Genomic DNA, 19,704 nt, shown 5'->3' with positions numbered 1-19,704 from the left:
TTTTTGCATATCCTATACAAAATTTAGACCTTCAGCAAATAATCTCTAAATATTTCAGAACTAAAAGTAGTACCTCTACTGGTGACATGATAAGCACCTAAAACAGGGTGACAACTAGTACTGGAAAAGAAAGGATTATCCCAAAGAGATTCAGATGGCAATGATTAGAACCTGATGACTAAGGATTAAGGAGCAAATGAAATGCCAAGGATTCAAGTCTAGTGGATCAAAGTATGCTGATGCTATTTATATTAATGTAGAAAGCAGTAACAGGTGTTGTTTTCAGGGAATTTAGGTTTTTGATATGATAATGACATATGCTGATTTCAGTTTTAGAGCAAACTGCTATTTTTCTTTTTCTTTGTCTTTTCTTCCCTCTTTTTTTAGGTCTTTCCTAAGAAAAATTGAGAAGTCAAAAATTAATTTCAATCATATAATTATAAAAATGAAAATGCATACTACATTGAATTTAAGTTTCAAACAACTGTTTTCTTTGTCTTTAAGATTTTGACTTAATACTTGGGCTTCCCTGGTGGCTCAGAAAGTAAAGAATCTGCTTGAGTGGAGACCTGGGTTCGATCCCTGGGTCAGGAAGATTCCCCGGAGAAGGGAATGGCTACCCACTCCAGTATTTTTGCCTGGTGAGTTCAATGGACAGAGGAGCCTGGTGGGCTACAGTCCATGGGGTTGCAAAGAGTCAAACACAACAAAGTGACTAACACTTTCAAACACATACACGCAAGTCAATTTTAAGTTCTCTTTGGTGCCCCTGGTTATGTAAATTACCAGATCCTTCCAAGGAAGAGGGGGAAGCAGGCATACCCAAGTCACCTCCAGAACTATCGCTGAGCATTGTCCAAAGGGCAGGAGATATCTGACAGAGAAGATTCACCTCCCACCCATCCCGCTACTCCTCTTCCGCCTTGCCATCCATTGTGATCAGCTTTTCTTGTATAAGTATTCAGGTACTCTATGTGTACAGGCTGGTTTTCATGTTGGGATATGTTAAATACATGCAATTGAAAAATGTAGCTTTGGGCTTTTTCCAAGAAGACTAGCTTCAGAACAGTTATGTGACAACTTAAAATCTCCCTATAAGACATGAGGGCCAAAGCTGATCAAAAGGACAAAAAGAAACCAAACTTCTGTTGGGCGAGTGAGATTTTCAGCCAAGTACATTAGAAACTATTTTAATAAGATGGCTATCCTAAAGAGGTTCAGAGCTGCAAATAATGGAAAACTGTACATAATACCTACTTGTATCGTTAAAAGGTAGTTTCTCATTGATGATCGATAAGGATTCTTCTAATCTACTTGACAAATCTTCATGAAGATTCTTTAACTGTAACTGACTGAAAGAAAAAATACAAAACCATATGATCAACAGACAGTGGATCAACATTTGCATGTTACCTCAATAGCTGGTATCAGGCTTTCAGACTGACAGGTTTACCTGACATCTGTATACCCTTAGTAGTAGAGAGTTGTTTTAAAAAAAAAAAAAAAAAAATGAAGATAAGAAAAAAACTAAGTCTTGATTTTAAAGCCCTTGAGACTCCTGCTGAATAACTAGAAGTTGCAAAGAATTTATCACAGTCCCAGTATCTTATACAATTTTATTTCCCCAAGCTCAAAATCATCTTAGAGCCATTTCAAACTGATAAGATTTTCTCTTTACAACACATTTGTTCAAGTATAATGGTAAAAGTTTTTAAAGTATTATAGCAGATTTCTTCTTTGAGCTCAAAATCTGATCGTTTTTGGTTTTGATTCAATTAAGAGTATAGGTACATCATGCATTTTCAGTACAACTAAATAGAAGAAATTCACTTGATTGACCCTATCAAAACCTAAAATATGTCATTTATCAAATAAATGTTGGTGCATGCTCTTACCATCCAGAGATAAGTAATATTTTAATAGGTAAATATCTCCAGATTAGATTATACAACCTCATTTTATTTAAAAGGCACCATTTTACTAAAATGTTGGGCTTCCCTGGTGGCTCAGCAGGAAAGAATCTGCCTACATGCAGGAGACACAGGAGATGTGAGTTCGATCCCTGAGTCAGGAAGATCCCCTGGAGAAGGAAATGGCAAACCACTCCAGCATTCTCGCCTGGGAAATCCCAAGGACGGAGGAGCCTGGCAGGCTACAGTCCCTGGGGTCTCAAAGAGTCAGACACGACTTAGCAACTAAACATTAAAAGGTTGACACCACAATCATCAGTCAGTTTTCCTGCCTGGGACTATGAGAAGACCGTCTCTTTAGAGTAGTCTGTCACAGAAAAGCACCCAGTCCTCAATGCAGGAGCCCCAGAATGCCATCTGCCACAGGCCAGAACATCTGCAGGCTGAGGGCCGCTGCACAAGCCACTCTACCAAGAATTCTTAAGGTCCCAGAGATAAAATAACTGAAAAGGCCCCTAGAAGTGACCTACTTCTGTCTCACTGCAAATGTGAGAAAATTGAGACAGAGAAGCTACTAAACCAAAATTCAGGTCTTCTGACTCTCACTTCAGGGCCCCTTGGAATTCACATTTCCACATACCATTCTTCTGTCCGAAGTCGACATTCCTTGGCCTCCTTTTCTAGAGTCTGAGATTTTACCTAAATTTTAGAAGGAAAAGAAAAGCATAGCACAGGGAACTCTACTCAATAGTCTGTAATAACTTATATGGGGGAAAAATCTGAAAAAGAATGAATATATGTATATGTATAACTGAATCACTTTGCTGAACACTTGAAACTAACACAACATTGTATATCAACTATACGCCAATAAAATTAAAAAAATAAAATAAACTATGCCAAACTATATTGCTTGGCTTTCCATTTTGAAATCCTGAAGGTGGTGAAAAATTTTTTCTACTCTTTTTTTCTTTTTTGTTTTCCCCTATAAATTTCATATAGCTACTTATTTGACACTGTGTTCTATTTGCTAGAAATGTGGTATGACAGTCACTAATAACCAAAATTATATGCATATTTGTCTGTGAGAAAAAAAAGAAAAGCAGACGAATCAGGCCACAGATGACAACCTGCTGAATAGACGCTGTAGGCTGCAGTCCCGCCTCGAGTGGCTAACTTTTGCTCTCCAAAGCAGGCAGACGATTTATAAAAGCCCAGACTATTTCTGAACAAGCTCTCACCAACAGGGGCTTACCTCTAGTTTAGCCTTGTCATTCTGCAGCTTCTCGATGGTCTCCATGTACTTCCGCGTCAGGCCATCGACCACAGCTTGGTGCTGAGCCGCCTCCGTCTCCAGAGTGGACAGCCGACTCCTCAGCTCTGCTTCCACGTGCTTGTGCTGCTCATCGGCTTCAAAAAACTGAAAAGATCACATTTTCTTCTCACGACCTCCTCATATACACAAATGAAGAGAAAACAATGGCAGTGACTAATCATTGCTGCTGCTGCTGCTAAGTCGCTTCAGTCGTGTCCGACTCTGTGCGACCCCATAGATGGCAGCCCACCAGGCTCTGCCATCCCTGGGATTCTCCAGGCAAGAACACTGGAGTGGGTTGCCATTTCCTTCTCCAATGCATGAAAGTGAAAAGTGAAAGTCAAAAAGTGAGTCATGTCTGACTCAGTGACCCCATGGACTGCAGCCTACCAGGCTCCTCCGTCCATGGGATTTTCCAGGCAGGAGTACTGGCGTGGGGTGCCATCGCCTTCTCCAACTAATCACTGAGTGACCTCCACAAGGTTCCATACGCTCAGTGTACGAAACTGCACAGGCAAGAGCTCAGTGGATCCTCACAGTAGGTCATAGGCAGTGTTACTTGCAGACCCTCCTTTACAGATTGGGAACCTGAAGCTTCAAGGAGCTACCTAACTGTCAACTGTTTCACAGGCACAAACAGACTTCAAAGCCTACATTCCCTTCCCCAACCTATCTCAAGGACTTCTATTTCAAACTACCTCTGGCACACGGAGAACTAACTCAACTGATCAGTTGAGCACAACTCTTGCTATACTGTTATGCGAACTTCTACAATTAAATAATCAAAATGCAAACAGATGTTACTCCTGTATTAGGTAAAACTCCTTTCCTTAATGAGAATCCTAGCCTATCCCTTCTCCAACAGATCCTCCTGACCCAGGAACTGAACTGGGGTCTCCTGCATTGCAGGTGGATTCTTTACCAACTGAGCAATCAGGGAAGCCCAATGAGAATTCAACACTAATTAAGAATTATGACTACTTCACACAAAATTCATGAGGTCAAAAATTCATTTTGTAAACATTTTCAAGCACTAAGAATGAAAATTTATTTTCCACTGTTTGATTACGCTCACCATTTCACACACAAAAAATCAGGAGGCACAGTTGAATACACTATACTATGACTCTTAAAATATGCTGACTGGTTTGGAGCAGACATTGATTACTCGACATTCCATAAATATTTGAGGGCATGCCATGAGTGAGGCCCTGTTCTGAGGCTGGACAAAAAAAACTGACACAGTATGTACCCTAGTGAGACCTTACAGACTAAAAGGGAAACAGACAAAAACCAACTCAACTGCCACAATTAAAATGAAAAGCCCCATCTAAATAATCCATCTAAACATGTCCTATATAAAATGAAGAGTCCCCATTATACTTCTGTATCATTAACTTATAGTTATTCAGCTGTCCTCTGAACAAGTGCATATTCAAAGCACACATCCACATTAAAATGTGAGATCTTAGAAATGAAAGAACGACAGTGATATATGTACCCACCAACCACAGGAAACATTAAAACACCTACCCACATACAAAACACTCTATCAAGCATTAGTTTTTCCACATTCCAGATCATACGACCCATTTTTTAATTCATATGGAAAAATAGACAATTTTCTCACTTGTATATGCAAGCGTTCATTCTCTTCTATCTTCTTTTGCAGGTCTTCATCAAAGACACTCTTCTGTTCTTGACTCAATTGAGAAGAAGATTCTCCACTTTTCTGATGGAAAGAATAAGTTATGTCCACATAACTTTCATCCTTTAGAGAAACATCCTAAGGTACACAGATTCTCTATCACCTTAGTAGCTTGTCTCTTCTACGTGTTCACCAGTGTCAAACAATCCTGCAAAAGGTATACAGTCCATCATTTAACTTTTCCTATGTGACATAAGTTGGAAATGCAAATACTGCAATGAACAGAAAAACTTAAAAGTGAGAGAAAAAAAAAGAAAAGATAAGGCTCACTATTCTTTGCAGATGAATTTGGGAGTAGTTCTGCTGGGAGACAGAGTAGATCCAGAAAGTTAGCAACATAAATACGTTAGTAAATATAATTTCAACAATTGATCTCCTGGTTTAAAAAATGACAGTTTTAGCAATTCCATGAGTCTGAGTTGTTAAACTCCTTTAAGAAATTAACAGCATTCACAAAACTACATTTATACAAAAGTTCACATACATTTCTAATTTAAAAAAACACAAGATAAAGCTATTACAAATAAATAGAAGGAAAAAGCACAAAGACTATGAAAAATACCTTCCTTTTGCCTTTATACCAATATTAACTTTTTCTACATAGAAAAATAGCACTATTTAAGAGCCAATAATGAACATTTGTTTTCATGGAATACACACAGAAGTGACACTATTCAACGGACAGTCTAACAATGAAACTGTTCAGACACCAGTCACCACCCTCCTGTGCCTTTCTTGTACTTCACTCCTCTCTTAAAATGAAGTCACTTACTGATCCAACGTGAACCCATGATTAGAAAGCCCTCTGTGACAGCAAAAGAGACACAGATATGTAGAACAGTCTTTTGGACTCTGTGGGAGAGGGCGAGGGCGGGATGATGTGGAAGAATGGCATTGAAACATGTAAATTATCTTATGTGAAATGAATCACCAGTCCAGGTTTGATGCATGACACAGGGTGCTCGGGGCCGGTGCACTGGGATGACCCAGAGGGATGGGATGGGGAGGGAGGTGGGAGCGGGCTTCAGGATGGGGAACACATGTACACCCATGGCGGAGTCATGTCATTGTATGGCAAAACCAATACATTATAAAGTAAAAAATAAATAAATAAAACTGAAAGAAAAAAAGAAAGAAGCTCCTCTGAAAATGGAGCACCCATGTAATAAACAAATACATAAACACCAAACGTGGACACAAGACATACATTCACACAAAGAACACTGCTGAATGACATATTCTGGTTGCTCAGTAATTCCAAATTTGGAAAGTTTTTATTAAAATTAATTCAGAAGTAATTACACCTAAATCTACAAAAACAGCCCTGAGAGAGGATCTCACTAACCTGGGGATGAGATACAGATGGCTATTTCCCCTCCCCGAGCATCTTCCAGAATTTCCACAGCATCTGTATTTTGACAAAGTTTTCCAAGAGATTCCAATACATACCTGTTTTGCACTCTTTCTTCCTCTCTCTGTTCCAATTTCAAGGTAAAAAGGAAGTGGTCAAACAGAAGATGGCAAGAGTGAACACTGACATTTTAGTAATAACTGAACTAAAATGGACCAGAATGGGTGAATTTAACTCAGATAACCATTATATCTACTACTGTGGGCAAGAATCCCTTAGAAGAAATGGAGTAGCCATCATAGTTAACAAGAGTCCGAAATGCAGTACTTGGATGCAATCTCAAAAATGACAGAATGATCTCTGTTCGTTTCCAAGGCAAACCATTCAATATCACGGTAACGGAAGTCTACGCCCCAACCAGTAATGGTGAAGAAGCTGAAGTTGAACAGTTCTATGAAGACCAAAAAGACCTTCCAGAACTAACACTCAAAAAAAAGATGTCCTTTTCATTATAGGGGACTGGAATGCAAAGGTATGAAGTCAAGAGATACCTGGAGTAAGAGGCAAATTTGGTCTTGGAGTACAGAATGAAGTAGGGCAAAGGCTAACAGAGTTTTGCCAAGAGAATGCACTGGTCATAGCAAACACCCTCTTTCAATGATACAAGAGCAGACTCTACACATGTACATCACCAGATGGTCAACACTGAAATCAGATTGATTATATTCTTTGCAGCCAAAGATGGAGAAGCTCTATACAGTCAGCAAAAACAAGACCAGGAGCTGACTGTGGCTCAGATCATGAACTCCTTATTGCCAAATTCATACTTAAACTGAAGAAAGTAGGGAAAACCACTAGACCATTCAGGTATAACCTAAATCAAATCCCTTACAATTATACAGTGGAAGTGACAAATAGATTCAAGGGATTAGATCTGACAGACAGAGTGCCTGAAGAACTATGGATGGGGGTTCGTGATATTGTACAGGAGGCAATGATCAAGATCATCCCTGAAAAATGAATGCAAAAAGGCAAAACGGTTGTCTGAGGAGGCCTTATAAATAGCTGAGAAAAGAAGAGAAGCTAAAGGAAAATGAAAAAGGAAAGATATACCCATTTGAATGCAGAGTTCCAAAGAACAGCAAGGAGAGATAAGAAAGCCTTCCTCAGTGATCAGTGCAAAGAAATAGAGGAAAACAATAAAGTGGGAAAGACTAGAGATCTCTTCAACAAAATTAGAGATACCAAGGGAACACTGCATGCAAAGATGGGCACAATAAAGGACAGAAATGGTATGGACCGAACAGAAGCAGAAGATACTAAGGAGAGGTGGCAAGAACACACAGAAGAACTATGTAAAAAAGATCTTCATGACCCAGATAACCATGATGGTGTGACCACTTAGCTAGAGCCAGACATCCTGGAACGCGAACTCAAGTGGCCTTAGGAAGCATCACTACGAACAAAGCTAGTGGAGGTGATGGAATTCCAGTTGAGCTATTTCAAAACCTAAAAGATGATGCTGTGAAAGTGCTGCACTCAATATGTCAGCAAATTTGGAAAACTCAGCAGTGGCCACAGGACTGGAAAAGGTCAGTTTTCATTCCAATCCCAAAGAAAGGCAATGCCAAAGAATGCTCAAACTACTGCACAACTGCACTCATCTCACACGCTAGTAAAATAATGCTCAAAATCCTCCAAGCCAGGCTTCAACAGTATGTGAAATGTGAACTGCCAGTGTTCAAGCTGGATTTAGAAAAGGCAGAAGAACCTGAGATCAAATTGCCAACATCCGTTAGATCACAGAAAAAGCAAGAGAGTTCCAGAAAAACACCTACTTATACTGTATGGATTATACCAAAGCCTTTGACTGTATGGATCACAACAAACTGTGGAAAATTCTCAAAGAGATGGGAATACCAGACCACTTGATCTGCCTCCTGAGAAATCTGTATGCAGGTCAAGAAGCAACGGTTAGAACTGGACATGGAACAACAGACTAGTTCCAAATCGGGAAAGGAGTATGTCAAGGCTGCATACTGTCACCCTGCTTATTTAACTTCTATGCAGAGTACATTGTGAGAAATGCTGGGCTGGATAAAGCACAAGCGGGAATCAAGATTTCTGGGAGAAATATCAGTAACTTCAGAAATGCAGATGACACCACCCTTATGGCAGAAAGCGAAGAAGAACTAAAGAGCCTCTTGAGGAAAGTGAAAGAGGAGAGTGAAGTTGGCTTACAACTCAACATTCAGAAAACTAAGATCATGGCACCCGGTTTCATCACTTCAGGGCAAACAGATGGGGAAACAATAGAAACAGTGAGAGACTTAATTTTCTTGGGCTCCAAAATCACTGCAGATGGTGATTGCAGCCATGAAATTAAAAGACGCTTACTCCTTGGAGGAAAAGCTATGACCAACCTAGACAGCATATTAAAAAGCAGAGACATTACTTTGCCAACAAAGATCTGTCTAATGAAAGCTATGGCTTTCCAGTAGTCACGTATGGATGTGAGAGTTGGACTACAAAGAAAGCTGAATGCCGAAGAATTGATGCTTTGAACTGTGGTGCTGGAGAAGATTCTCTAGAATTCCTTGCACTGCAAGGCAATCCAACCAGTCCATCCTAAAGGAAATCCGTGCTGAATATTCATTGGAAGGACTGATGCTAAAGCTGATGTGAAGAACTGACTCACTGGAAAAGACCCGGTTGCTGGGAAAGATTGAAGGCAGGCAGAGAAGGGTATGACAGAGGATGAGATGGCTGGATGGCATCACCGACTCAATGGACATGAGTTTGAGTAAGCTTCGGGAGTTTGTGATGGACAGGGAAGCCTGGTATGCAGTAGTTTATGGGGTCACAAAGAGTCAGACACAACTGAGCGACTAAACTGAACTGCTCCCCACTTACTTGAAAATTTAGCACTCTGGAGAATTCTTCCATGGAGGGGAAATGAGACATAATTATGTCAACATGCCCATCATACGCACATACAGTCCTGGGCACTTTACATGATCTCACTTAATCCTGACAACAAACCTGAAAGTTTTTCCCACAACTGAGGCTGCAAGGCTAAAAAATTAGCCTAAGGTTGTAGACCTATAAAAGGAAGACAAAGAATTCAAGTCTGGGCTCAGCTCCAAAGCCTGCACTCTTTCCTCCCCACACACTGCTTCAGAGTTACTGTGAACCTTCTTCGCACCAACCATTTTGTCATCATTGCCTCAGTCCACACATTTTCGGGGTGCTGTCCAACAAACACACAGGTCTTTTAAAGACTCAATCACTAGCTTCTGTCCTTAAAAAAAAGAAGCAACTTCTTAACCACAGAATGATCAAAAGTATCAGATCATCCATCTTAGATCAATCAGAATCTCACCTCACTATATAAAACCAGAAGGGAAAGAAATTTATATTTACACCTTGGGACTTTTTAAGAGAAACATTATGTTTAAAGGTAAAGCTTAGCACACTCCAGTATCAGGCATGACCTGAAGTCGAAACAGGAGGGATGGGTAGGTCACCCCCATGGAACTTCATGTAGTGAAGAGGATCAGTAAGACGAGCATCCAACAGAAGAGTAAAAGCCAGGAGACTGAAAAAACACAGCCCACCAGGGCACTACTCATTCCTCCTGCTCTGATCCACTCTTCAACCAGGGATCCCATCAGGCCTTTGTCTGCCTCCTTCCTGAGTAGGCCAGAGACCTCAACTGAACAGCCTTCCCACAGCAGTGTCCCACTCCAGGTGGCCAGGCAGGAGTACCAGACCAGAGCTTTCTCCTGGGATATTGACGCAGCAGCCAAGTTTGCTGGCATTGGGGCTGCCACAGTTGGCGTGGCTGGCTCAGGGCTGGCAGCTTGATCACTGGCTATGCTAGGACCCCGTCTCTGAAGCAGCAGTTCTTCTCCTAGGCTATTTTGGGCTTTGCCCCGTCTGAGGCTGTGGAGCTCTTCTGTTTGATGGGTGCCTTTCTCATCATCTTTGCCATGTAAAGCTCCATGAAGGTCACCTACCCATCCCTGCTGCTTAGACTCCAGGCCATGCCTGGTGCTGGAGTGTGCTAAGATTTACCATTAAATACAACGTTTCTCTAAAACAGCAAACAAACAAAACACACACAAACTGAACTCCTAAGAATAAAAACAAAGAAAATACATCTGCAGCAAACTTATAAGCCTTACGTATGAGTACTTCAACTGCCACTTCCATAGACAGTGGTTCATATCGACAGTGCTTCTCATTCTATCTGCCCTACCTTGAGTTAAATGGCAACTTAGTATAACTTAAAAAAGACAGTAATTTTGACCAACATGAGATACACCATTCATTTTTCCTAGCCACTAAATCAACTATGTGCATGCTGGTTTCACATAAACTCTTGAAAACTCACTTCCATGTGAAAATGGCTCTAATAAATACTTAGTATACATTAACAATAAATGTTTGCTTTCTGGACCCAATAACCAGGTGCAATAAATAGACCTTTAGAGTATTTGGAGGTGAGGTCTTCTGCTAAAACCAGGATGGCCTGGAGCAGTCTGCACCTAATGACAAGGTCACCCTACCTTGTTTTGACTTGACCTACCTTGTTTTTCTTGCCTCGGGGTTCACTTAGAGCCAGTTCATCTTGAAGTAGCTCGACCCTTTTGGCAAGTTGCAGATTTCGGAATGTCAAACTGTCCATTTCCTGCTGCAGTTTCCTCAGTGATTGATCCTTCATTTTCAGTTGTTCCTACATGAAAGTGAAAACAGACCATTCCTTGTAATTTAGTCTTAACATTTAAAAATAATGAAAAAATTTTTTTTTGCTTCACCAAAATATAATCAAAACCACTTTCTTTAAGGAATTAAAGTTATATGTTTATCATTCCAGTTCCTATGGTATTTTAGCTCTGCTTGGTGCCAAGATCATTTTCTAGTCCAACCAAGCAAATTTAAAAATAAAGCTAAAGAGTATACTACTGAAGTAACATTTATCAACTTAAATACCCACAACAACATGTTTTTATATAATGTTATTCATGTGTTTGGTGGTGAGGAGTCACAAAGTCTGAGGCTACTTTATAAATCTGAAATTTTAAAGAGAATCTCAGACTCACTGATGATGCCCTTCAATAAGAAAGAATGGAAGAAATATATTTGTATTCACTTTTTCCTATAAATCCTCCTTGAATTTAAGTCAGTCAAAATGAAGTCTTTTCAATACTCTGAACTTTAAATTATTCTGATTTGTCAAAGATAAAAATCAATATTATCCTAACAAAGAATATTTTCCAGATATCCTAACAAAGAATATTCTCAGTTCACTTTAAAGTGAAAATAGGAACAAAATCTAAAATCTAAACAACACATCTTCTACTGACCATGCTGTACTGTTTATACCACAACAGGGTAACGAAATGGGAAACAAGAGAAATATTTAGCTTCACTCTATCTTTAAAAATAATATTATTCTAACTACATTTTCCTTATGAGAGTCTGGTAACTTTGTGTTCACTGGTAATCAAACACAAATGGCCATATACTACCATAAATTGAAAGATCTGTATGTTTACTTACATTGAAAAACCACGATAAAGCTAAGAAGAGGTCAAGTTTTAATGAACAGGGGATTTTTCTAATTGGAGGATAATTGCTTTACAATGTTGTGGTGGTCTCTGCCGTACATCAGCTGAATCAGTCACAACTGCATACATATCCCGTCCCTCTTAAGCCTCCCTCTCCCACTCCATCCCACCCCTCTCGGCTGTCACCGGGCGCCAGGCTGGGCTCCCTGTGTTATATAGCAGCTTCCTACTACTTACCTATTCTACACATGATAGTGTATATATATATATCAATGCAACTTTCCCAATTTTGAATAGTGGATTTTGAAACAGCAACCTAAAAACCAGAAGCTGGTTCTGCAATCTGCTAACATTATTTGCATGTTGAGGGCATGGCTAGAGGGATAGAATATGTTTCCATTAAAGAGAAAAAAATTTCCTTTCCTGTGGCTTGTTCAGTAAATCCTTAATGTTTACTTGAAGTTCAACGGTAAACTTAGGCCCAGCCCATGTCCAAATTATTATATATTTCAATTTAAGGAAATTCAAATCAATAAATGCTCATTGTATCTAACAACTCATTGAAGAGACAAACCTAATATAATCAAAATGCCTACTGCAATGAACAGTTCAATTAAAAGTAATCTCTTTATATCCCTATAATTAATTAATCACTATGTGACTAATATTCCAACCCCATTAACCAATCATTGATTTCAGAAGACATCCAACCCAATCTCTCTATAAATTCTAGTTCCTGCAATGACAATGATGACAGTGGCATGTGCCCTCACAGGGCTGTTGTGAAAACTGAGAAAATGGGTGTAAGGTGCCGAGCGCAATGCCTGCCTGACACACAGTGCGTACTCACGGAATAGGGCCTGCTGTCAGCATCACCGGGGTCACCGCCACAGCCACTATCAGAGTTAATCAGACACAATCAGCCCTGGCAGGCTGTGAAACACCAGTGTGGGCGACTAAGATGAGTTAGGAAATACTCTCCCCGGGGATAGGTTTTAAACATCATAAGGAGATAATGATTAATTTCTTCAGTGATTTAGAAAAAATAGTAACTTAGCTAACAAATCCTGACTATAAAGCTCAATTTTAATCATCTCAGCTTAAGTGCAGAGAGCTTAGGGTAAGGTGCTCTGAACCATCTCAGCCCCGAGTCGGTGGAATAGCACCCAAGGAGGGAGCACCCCTCAACAGACAGATTTCTCTAGAGAAGGGTCCAACACTAGCCAAGTGAGAGGACGCATCTCACGATCTTGGTGACCTGAGTGGAAATACACAGGAGATGTGTCACTGGTTGCAGGCTACTCCAGAAAGACAGAAAAGTAAAGGGACTCCTAAGCCCTTTTCTCTGAAGAGGGAGCAAGGGAGGCAGTGAAAGAATGAAGGAGGCAGTGTATTTTACTGACACTTGGCTAAGAAGGAATCCATATCCTAGAATCAATTTATCCAATTAAGAATATCACCAAGCAATATCTGGGCTTCCCTGGTGGCTCAGATGGTAAAGAATTTGCTTGTAATTGTGGGAGACCTGGGTTCAATCCCCAGGTCAGAAAGATTCCCCTGGAGAAGGGAATTGCAACCCACTCCAGTATTCTTGCCTAGAGAATCCCATGGACAGAAGAGTGTGGCAGGCTATAGTCCCTGGAGTCACAAAGAGTTGTGGTGTTACAGGTGCTGATGGATCACTCAAACAGTCATCATTAACACGGGTTACCACTATTAAAGAGCTCAACCCAAAGCAAGATTAATGCACTAAATGATTCATACTTTCAGACCCATTTATTAGGGGACAATCTGCTGAATACTAGCAATATAAACATGAGTATGACCCGGTCCCTGCAGAGTGCTATCAGATGAAGCCAGATAAGAAACTTCATTAATCCTGACGAATTTAGCTATGAAAGACACTGGGTATGAGAGAAATGCGTTAGATACAGTCCAATAAGACATTTTTGTAATCTCTAGCTTGTCAAAGCACATCACATTCATACCTAAATAAGTAAGAAAGTTAAACACAAAAAAATTCCATTACCCTCCCCCATCCCTAGGGAATCAGTGTCAGAGTTGGGAATTTAACCCACAAAATGGGCTGAATTCCCTGCTGTAAGCTTCACCAAACACTAACCTAACTCTCACAACACACTCAGTAGCCTACCTTCAAAGCAGCAGAATTCGCTTGTTCATCCACGACACCTTTCTTCAAGACCTGATTCTGAGCCCGGAGCTGAAAACAGAGGAAGTAATAATTAATTTTTAATATAAAGCAACCACTTATAGCAAGGAAATCACTTACCATCACTGTATAGGAATCTGTACACTGAGTAACTATCAGCTCACATACAAATGAGCCCTCAAGAGGAAAGCAGAGATCGCCAGTCTGCCATTCTACAAATAAGGACATTGAGGCTGAGCTGCCCAATGACATAAAACTAAACAATGCAAACTTAAGACTAAAATCCAGGTCTCTTGACTTCCCATATACAAGGATCTTTCCATGAAACCAACCACCTCCCTAAATAAAAACGAATACAATAGGGTACTAAGTATGCCATTTTCCTTGTAACTCTTGACATACCGTTCACCTATAAAATACATACAACTGGACTAAGTATGGAATAAGAATTCTACAGCGAACCGAAGTATAGGGCAGCAACACACCCAGCAGGATACTGGGCCTAATATTAGCCATGCAACCATCACTCACTTCAGCCTCAGGAATGGAGGACTTACAATCAGGCATCAGCAGAAGCAGTGTACAAAAGCAACTGAGAAGCAAGTTCAATTCAGAAATTAATAACAATAGCAGCTAGCATTTGAATGCTCATTACATACCAGGCACTGTCCTAAATACTTTACATATACTACCTCATCAATCCTCACAATCAGATGAAATAGGTGCTATAATTACCACGACTTCACACATGAGCAAACTAAGGTACAGAGACTAAGGTACAGAGAAGTTAAGTGGCAATGCTGACAATCAGACACCAGTAGTTCTGACTCCAGGTGTAATGCCATTTAGACAATACTGGCTATTGTTTTATAAAGCTAAATACAAATGAGAACAGTAGTAGGCTGGTGAGATGGAAGAAGTTTGGGGGGAGGCAGGACTTGGGTTTCTTTTGGAGTTAACTTTTTAAAGTTGGGGTCGACCTTTATCTTAAAATATACAAAGCAAAATTATACAGCTTGATGGATTTTTATCCATGGTCACATCTGTATCACCATCCCAGCAGGGTTTTGAAAGATAAATCTTCTGTAGTAATCCCCTTCTGTAATTATCAACAAGCACAACACAGCATGTGAGGACAAATACACCAGCATGGCGTAGCTGACACCAAAGGGCTACACACAGGCTGAGGACTCAGCACAAAGGCCATGAAAGACCAGGTTCTTTTCTGAGAAACTAAATGAATGGGATGATTTTATCTATGAGCTAAAAAAAAAAAACTATTTCTAATTCTGTGCAGCTCACATCTGTGTCTTGAAAACAGAAATGACCCTTTTCTGTGCCAAAAGAATAGGAATATTTGAATGCTAAACTTTAAACTGAGCCTTTGATACTCAAGAGAAAACTGAGCTAAGATTCTAAGAAAAACAGGAACACTGCAGGATATTCAATTTGAGCAAGACAGACTAAAAAGATGAGCTGCTTCTATTTTCAGAAAGTTAGAGATCAGAGTTCACTACCACAAAAGATCCAAATTTTGCTCTGTCACTTCCTAGACAATATAAAACTAGAGATACTCACTTAATCTTTCTGAGTCTCGGTTATATGGTCTACAAAATGGGGCAATACATCTATCCTATCTTCATTCTTCTGAGGTTGTTGTGAGAATCAGATAAGAAATCTATGTCAAAGCACTTTCTAAATGATAACATGCCCCACAAACAGTAACAGACCTCTTATTAAGAGAGTAGAATCAAAGGGACAACAGATACACTTCTAGTTTGCCATATGACCAGGAGCTAACTGTGGTTCAGATCATCAGATCCTAAAAGAAGATGCTGTTAAAGTGCTGCACTCAATATGCCAGTACATTTGGAAAACTCAGCAGTGCCCACAAGACTGGAAAAGGTCTATTTTCATTCCGATCCCAAAGAAAGGCAATGCCAAAGAATGTTCAAACTCTGCACAATTGTACTCATTTCACATGCTAGCCAGGTAATGCTCAAAATCCTTCAAGCTGGGCTTCAATAGTATGTGAAGCAATAACTTCCAGATGTACAAAAAGGATTTAGACAATGCAGAGGAACCAGAGATAAAACTGCCAACAACTGTTGCATCATAGAAAAAGCAAGAGAATTTCAAAAACACATCTACTTCTGCTTCATTGACTATGCTAAAACCTTTGATTGTGTGGATCACAATGAACTGTGGAAAATTCCTAAAGAGATGAAAATAACAGACCACGTTACCTGCCTTCTGAGAAACCCGCATTGCAAGTCAAGAAGCAACAGCTAGAACCGGACATGGAACAACAGACTGGTTCAAAATTGGGAAACGAGTACGTCAAGGCTGTATATTGTCACCCTGCTTATTTAACTTATATGCAGAGTACATCATCATAAGGCTTCCCTTGCAGATCAGACAGTAAAGAATCTGCCTGCAATGCAGGAGACCTAGGTTCAATTCCTGGGTCAGGAAGATTCCCTTGGAGAAGGAACTGGCAACCTACTGCAGCATTCTTGCCTGGAGAATCCCCATGGACAGAGGAGCCTGGCAGACTACAGTCCATGGGGTTGCCAAGAGTCGTACAAGATTTAGTGATTAAACTTCCAAATCATGCGAAATGCTGGGCTGGATGAAGCCCAACCTGCAATAAAGATTGCCAGAAATATCAATAACCTCAGATATGCATGTGATACCACCTTAATGGCAGAAAGCAAAAAGGAACTAAAGAGCCTCTTGATAAAGGTGAAAGAGGAGAGTGAAAATGCTGGCTTAAAACTCAACATTCAAAAAACTAAGATCATGACATCCAGTTCCATCACTTCAAGGCAAATAGATGGGGAAAAAGTGGAAACAGTAACAGACTTTATTTTCTTGGGCTCCAAAATCACTGTGGACAGTAACTCCAGCCATGAAATTAAAAGATGCTTGCTCCTTAGAAGAGAAGCTATGACAAACCTAGACAGTGGACTAAAAAGCAGAGACATCACTTTGCCTACAAGAGTCCATATAGTCATAGGTATGGTTTTTCTAGTAGTCATGTATGGATGTGAGAATTAGACATAAAGAAGGCTGAGTGCTGAAGAATTGATGCTTTCGAACTATGATGCTGGAGAAGACTTTTGAGGGTCCCCTGGACAACAAAGAGATCAAACTAGTTAATCCTAAAGGAAATCAACCCTGCATATTCACTGGAAAGACTGATGCTAAAGCTGAAGCTGTAATACTTTGGCCACCTGATTCAAAGAACCAACTCACTGGAAAAGACTCTGACGCTGGGAAAGACTGAAGGCAGGAGGAGAAGAGGGTGACAGAGAATGAGACAGTTGGTTGACATCATCAACTCAATGGACAAAGGTTTCAGCAAACTCTGGGAGACAGTGAAGGAAAGGGAAGTCTGGTGTGCTGCAGTCCATGGGGTCACAAAGAATTGGACATGACTGAGTGAACAAAACAAAGGGACTATGCTAATGATATAAGGAGAGAAAGAAGTAAAAGAAATGGTTTCTGTTTTTAAAAAGTTTACAATTTAAAGGGAAGAGAAAAGATAATTAATAATATCAGCATTTCCTGCTTAAAAAAATAATGTGGACATTAAATTTTCTAGAACAGGGGTTATCAAACTAAGGTCCCTGAGCCAAACTGAACAGCTACCTATTTTAAAGTTTTGCAGGAACACAGCCAAACTCATTATTGATGAATTGTCTATGATTTCTTTTGAGTTATAGTGACAGAAATGAGTAAATGCAATGGAAACCATATGGCCTCAAGCCTAAAATATTTACCATTATTATTAGGTTCTTTACACTCTGCTCTAGAAGTTCAGAAGAGAGACTAAACCAACACTTTAGTACTTTTTCCATCACACAGTATATTACCTTTTAAGCAACATCATATATTTTTGGATAACGCGCTACCTAGGTAACAGAATTCAATAAATATTTTCAAACTCATATAGCCAAAGGACAGCAGTACTACTTGAGGGTGTAGGTTTCATTTCATACCCCCATTCTAACTTTGATCTATGATCATCTTCTTTGTGCAGTCTTTAGAACCTCTTACTGACTGCCTCAAAGACTAAGGATGAAGTTTGAAATTTGCTGAACTGATAATTTTCTGCAGGACCAGAACTGCATCCATTTTAAAAACAAACAAGCAAACAGGAAAACCCCACCTGTAATTTCTAAGGCACACTTAGAAGCTATTTATAGCAAACTGAACAGCCTACTTTGTCAAAAAAAGCAAAATTAAATTTTTCAAATTACTGATGTTTGGAAGTTAATCTGATCAGAAAGAAAAATTATTTTGATTTTCCTTTGGAAAATACTGTTGGGTGAATTGATAACAATTCAAACAGTGTTTCAGTGGTACCACTCAACAGAAAAATGCAGCTTTTAGAAATATTTATCTAAAATCCCTTTCCAAAAAAAATTTTAAAAAATAAAATAAAATAAAATCTCTTTCTATTACTTGGTAGGTAGAAAAGGATGAGCTCAGCCAACCCCATTGCCTTGTTAATTACACTTGGCATTTGGCATCTTCCTGCATTTCAGCCACTGCCACATCTCTGCATTACTGACCAGCATCTTATCAAATATAGATACTGTTGTGACCAGTCTCGTCCTTCAGAATCTTATCTTTCTCCTCACCAGCATTCACCACAGTGGGAAGGCAAATGCAGTGTTAGTCTTAGAAACAGTTATAGATGGTCACTAATGCCTCTAGGAGACGAGTGTGGAGACTCCAGTGCACGGGGACACAACTGAGAAACAATTGCCCTCAAGTCTCCATTAGGACAGGGAAATTCTCCAGGAGATGATATAGCCTATTTCCAGCAGCTGGGCCATGCACTACTATTCCATTCAGTAGAGAAATGGTCCTCTGAATCCCAACTCAACTCATTTTTCATGGTCTTGTGATCTTCTGACTAGCTTTACCTTGACTCAAAAACATAACCTGTTCTCATGTTGACCAACCAAACCCCAACTGTTCTTCTACAGCCTATTTCTGGCTCTGATACTACTTCCATAGATTTTTCCCAACCATTCTCTATAGTGCCACTATGGTCCAGAGAGACCATGCCCTCAGTTTCCTGGGCACTTACTAGTAACAGGACATCACTTATACATTTTACATTTAGTAGTACATTTTACATTCACTAATGTATGTATGATTTCTATATTCGTGTCCCATCTGCCAATTAAACTGCCCTTCACAGTAGAGACTACAGTATAACCCCTTGTATCTTCTGCCTCCAATGAAAGATCAATGCTATGGACAGAGAAGGCACTCGATAAATGTTTAGTTAATTATCTAATTAAATGCTGTAAATCAGGGGTCCCCAACCCCCAGGCCACCTTCCACTACTGACAAGTGGCCTGTTAGGAGCCAGGCCACACAGCAGGGGGTGAGTTGCATTCGAGGGAGCGAAGTTGTGGCTATATTTACAGCTGTTGCCCATCGCCCTCCCAATACCCCTAGATGGGACTGTCTAGTTGTAGGAAAACAAGTTCAGTGCTGCCACTGATTCTGCATTATGGTGAGCTATATAATTACTTCATTATATATCACAATGTAATAATAATAGAAACAAAGTGCACAATAAATGTAATATCCTTGAATCATCCTGAGACCACCCCTCCCCTCTGCCAGTCTGTGGAAAACCCGTCTTCCACAA

General features: G+C 39.9%; 1 protein-coding gene and 1 pseudogene across 1 annotated transcript in view; one reads left to right on the top strand and one right to left on the bottom strand.

The window, feature by feature from the left end:
* The window catches only part of PPP1R21 (protein phosphatase 1 regulatory subunit 21), a 63,829-nt gene that overhangs the window by 37,097 nt on the left and 7,028 nt on the right, over positions 1 to 19,704 (bottom strand). The window contains exons 2-7 of the mRNA XM_020894135.2: positions 14,010 to 14,078; positions 10,876 to 11,022; positions 4,856 to 4,957; positions 3,166 to 3,330; positions 2,551 to 2,609; positions 1,258 to 1,352 (exon numbers count right to left, since the gene is read on the bottom strand). Coding sequence (XP_020749794.1) covers positions 1,258 to 1,352; positions 2,551 to 2,609; positions 3,166 to 3,330; positions 4,856 to 4,957; positions 10,876 to 11,022; positions 14,010 to 14,078 — 637 coding nt within the window. The remainder of the gene's footprint in view (positions 1 to 1,257; positions 1,353 to 2,550; positions 2,610 to 3,165; positions 3,331 to 4,855; positions 4,958 to 10,875; positions 11,023 to 14,009; positions 14,079 to 19,704) is intronic.
* On the top strand, positions 9,816 to 10,282 carry LOC110137619 (ATP synthase F(0) complex subunit C1, mitochondrial pseudogene; annotated as a pseudogene).

Source organism: Odocoileus virginianus, chromosome 2 (genome assembly GCF_023699985.2).
Source record: "Odocoileus virginianus isolate 20LAN1187 ecotype Illinois chromosome 2, Ovbor_1.2, whole genome shotgun sequence".
NCBI lineage: Eukaryota > Metazoa > Chordata > Mammalia > Artiodactyla > Cervidae > Odocoileus > Odocoileus virginianus.
The sequence above is the reverse complement of the archived record's forward strand: the minus strand, read 5'-3'. Positions and strand labels throughout refer to the sequence as shown.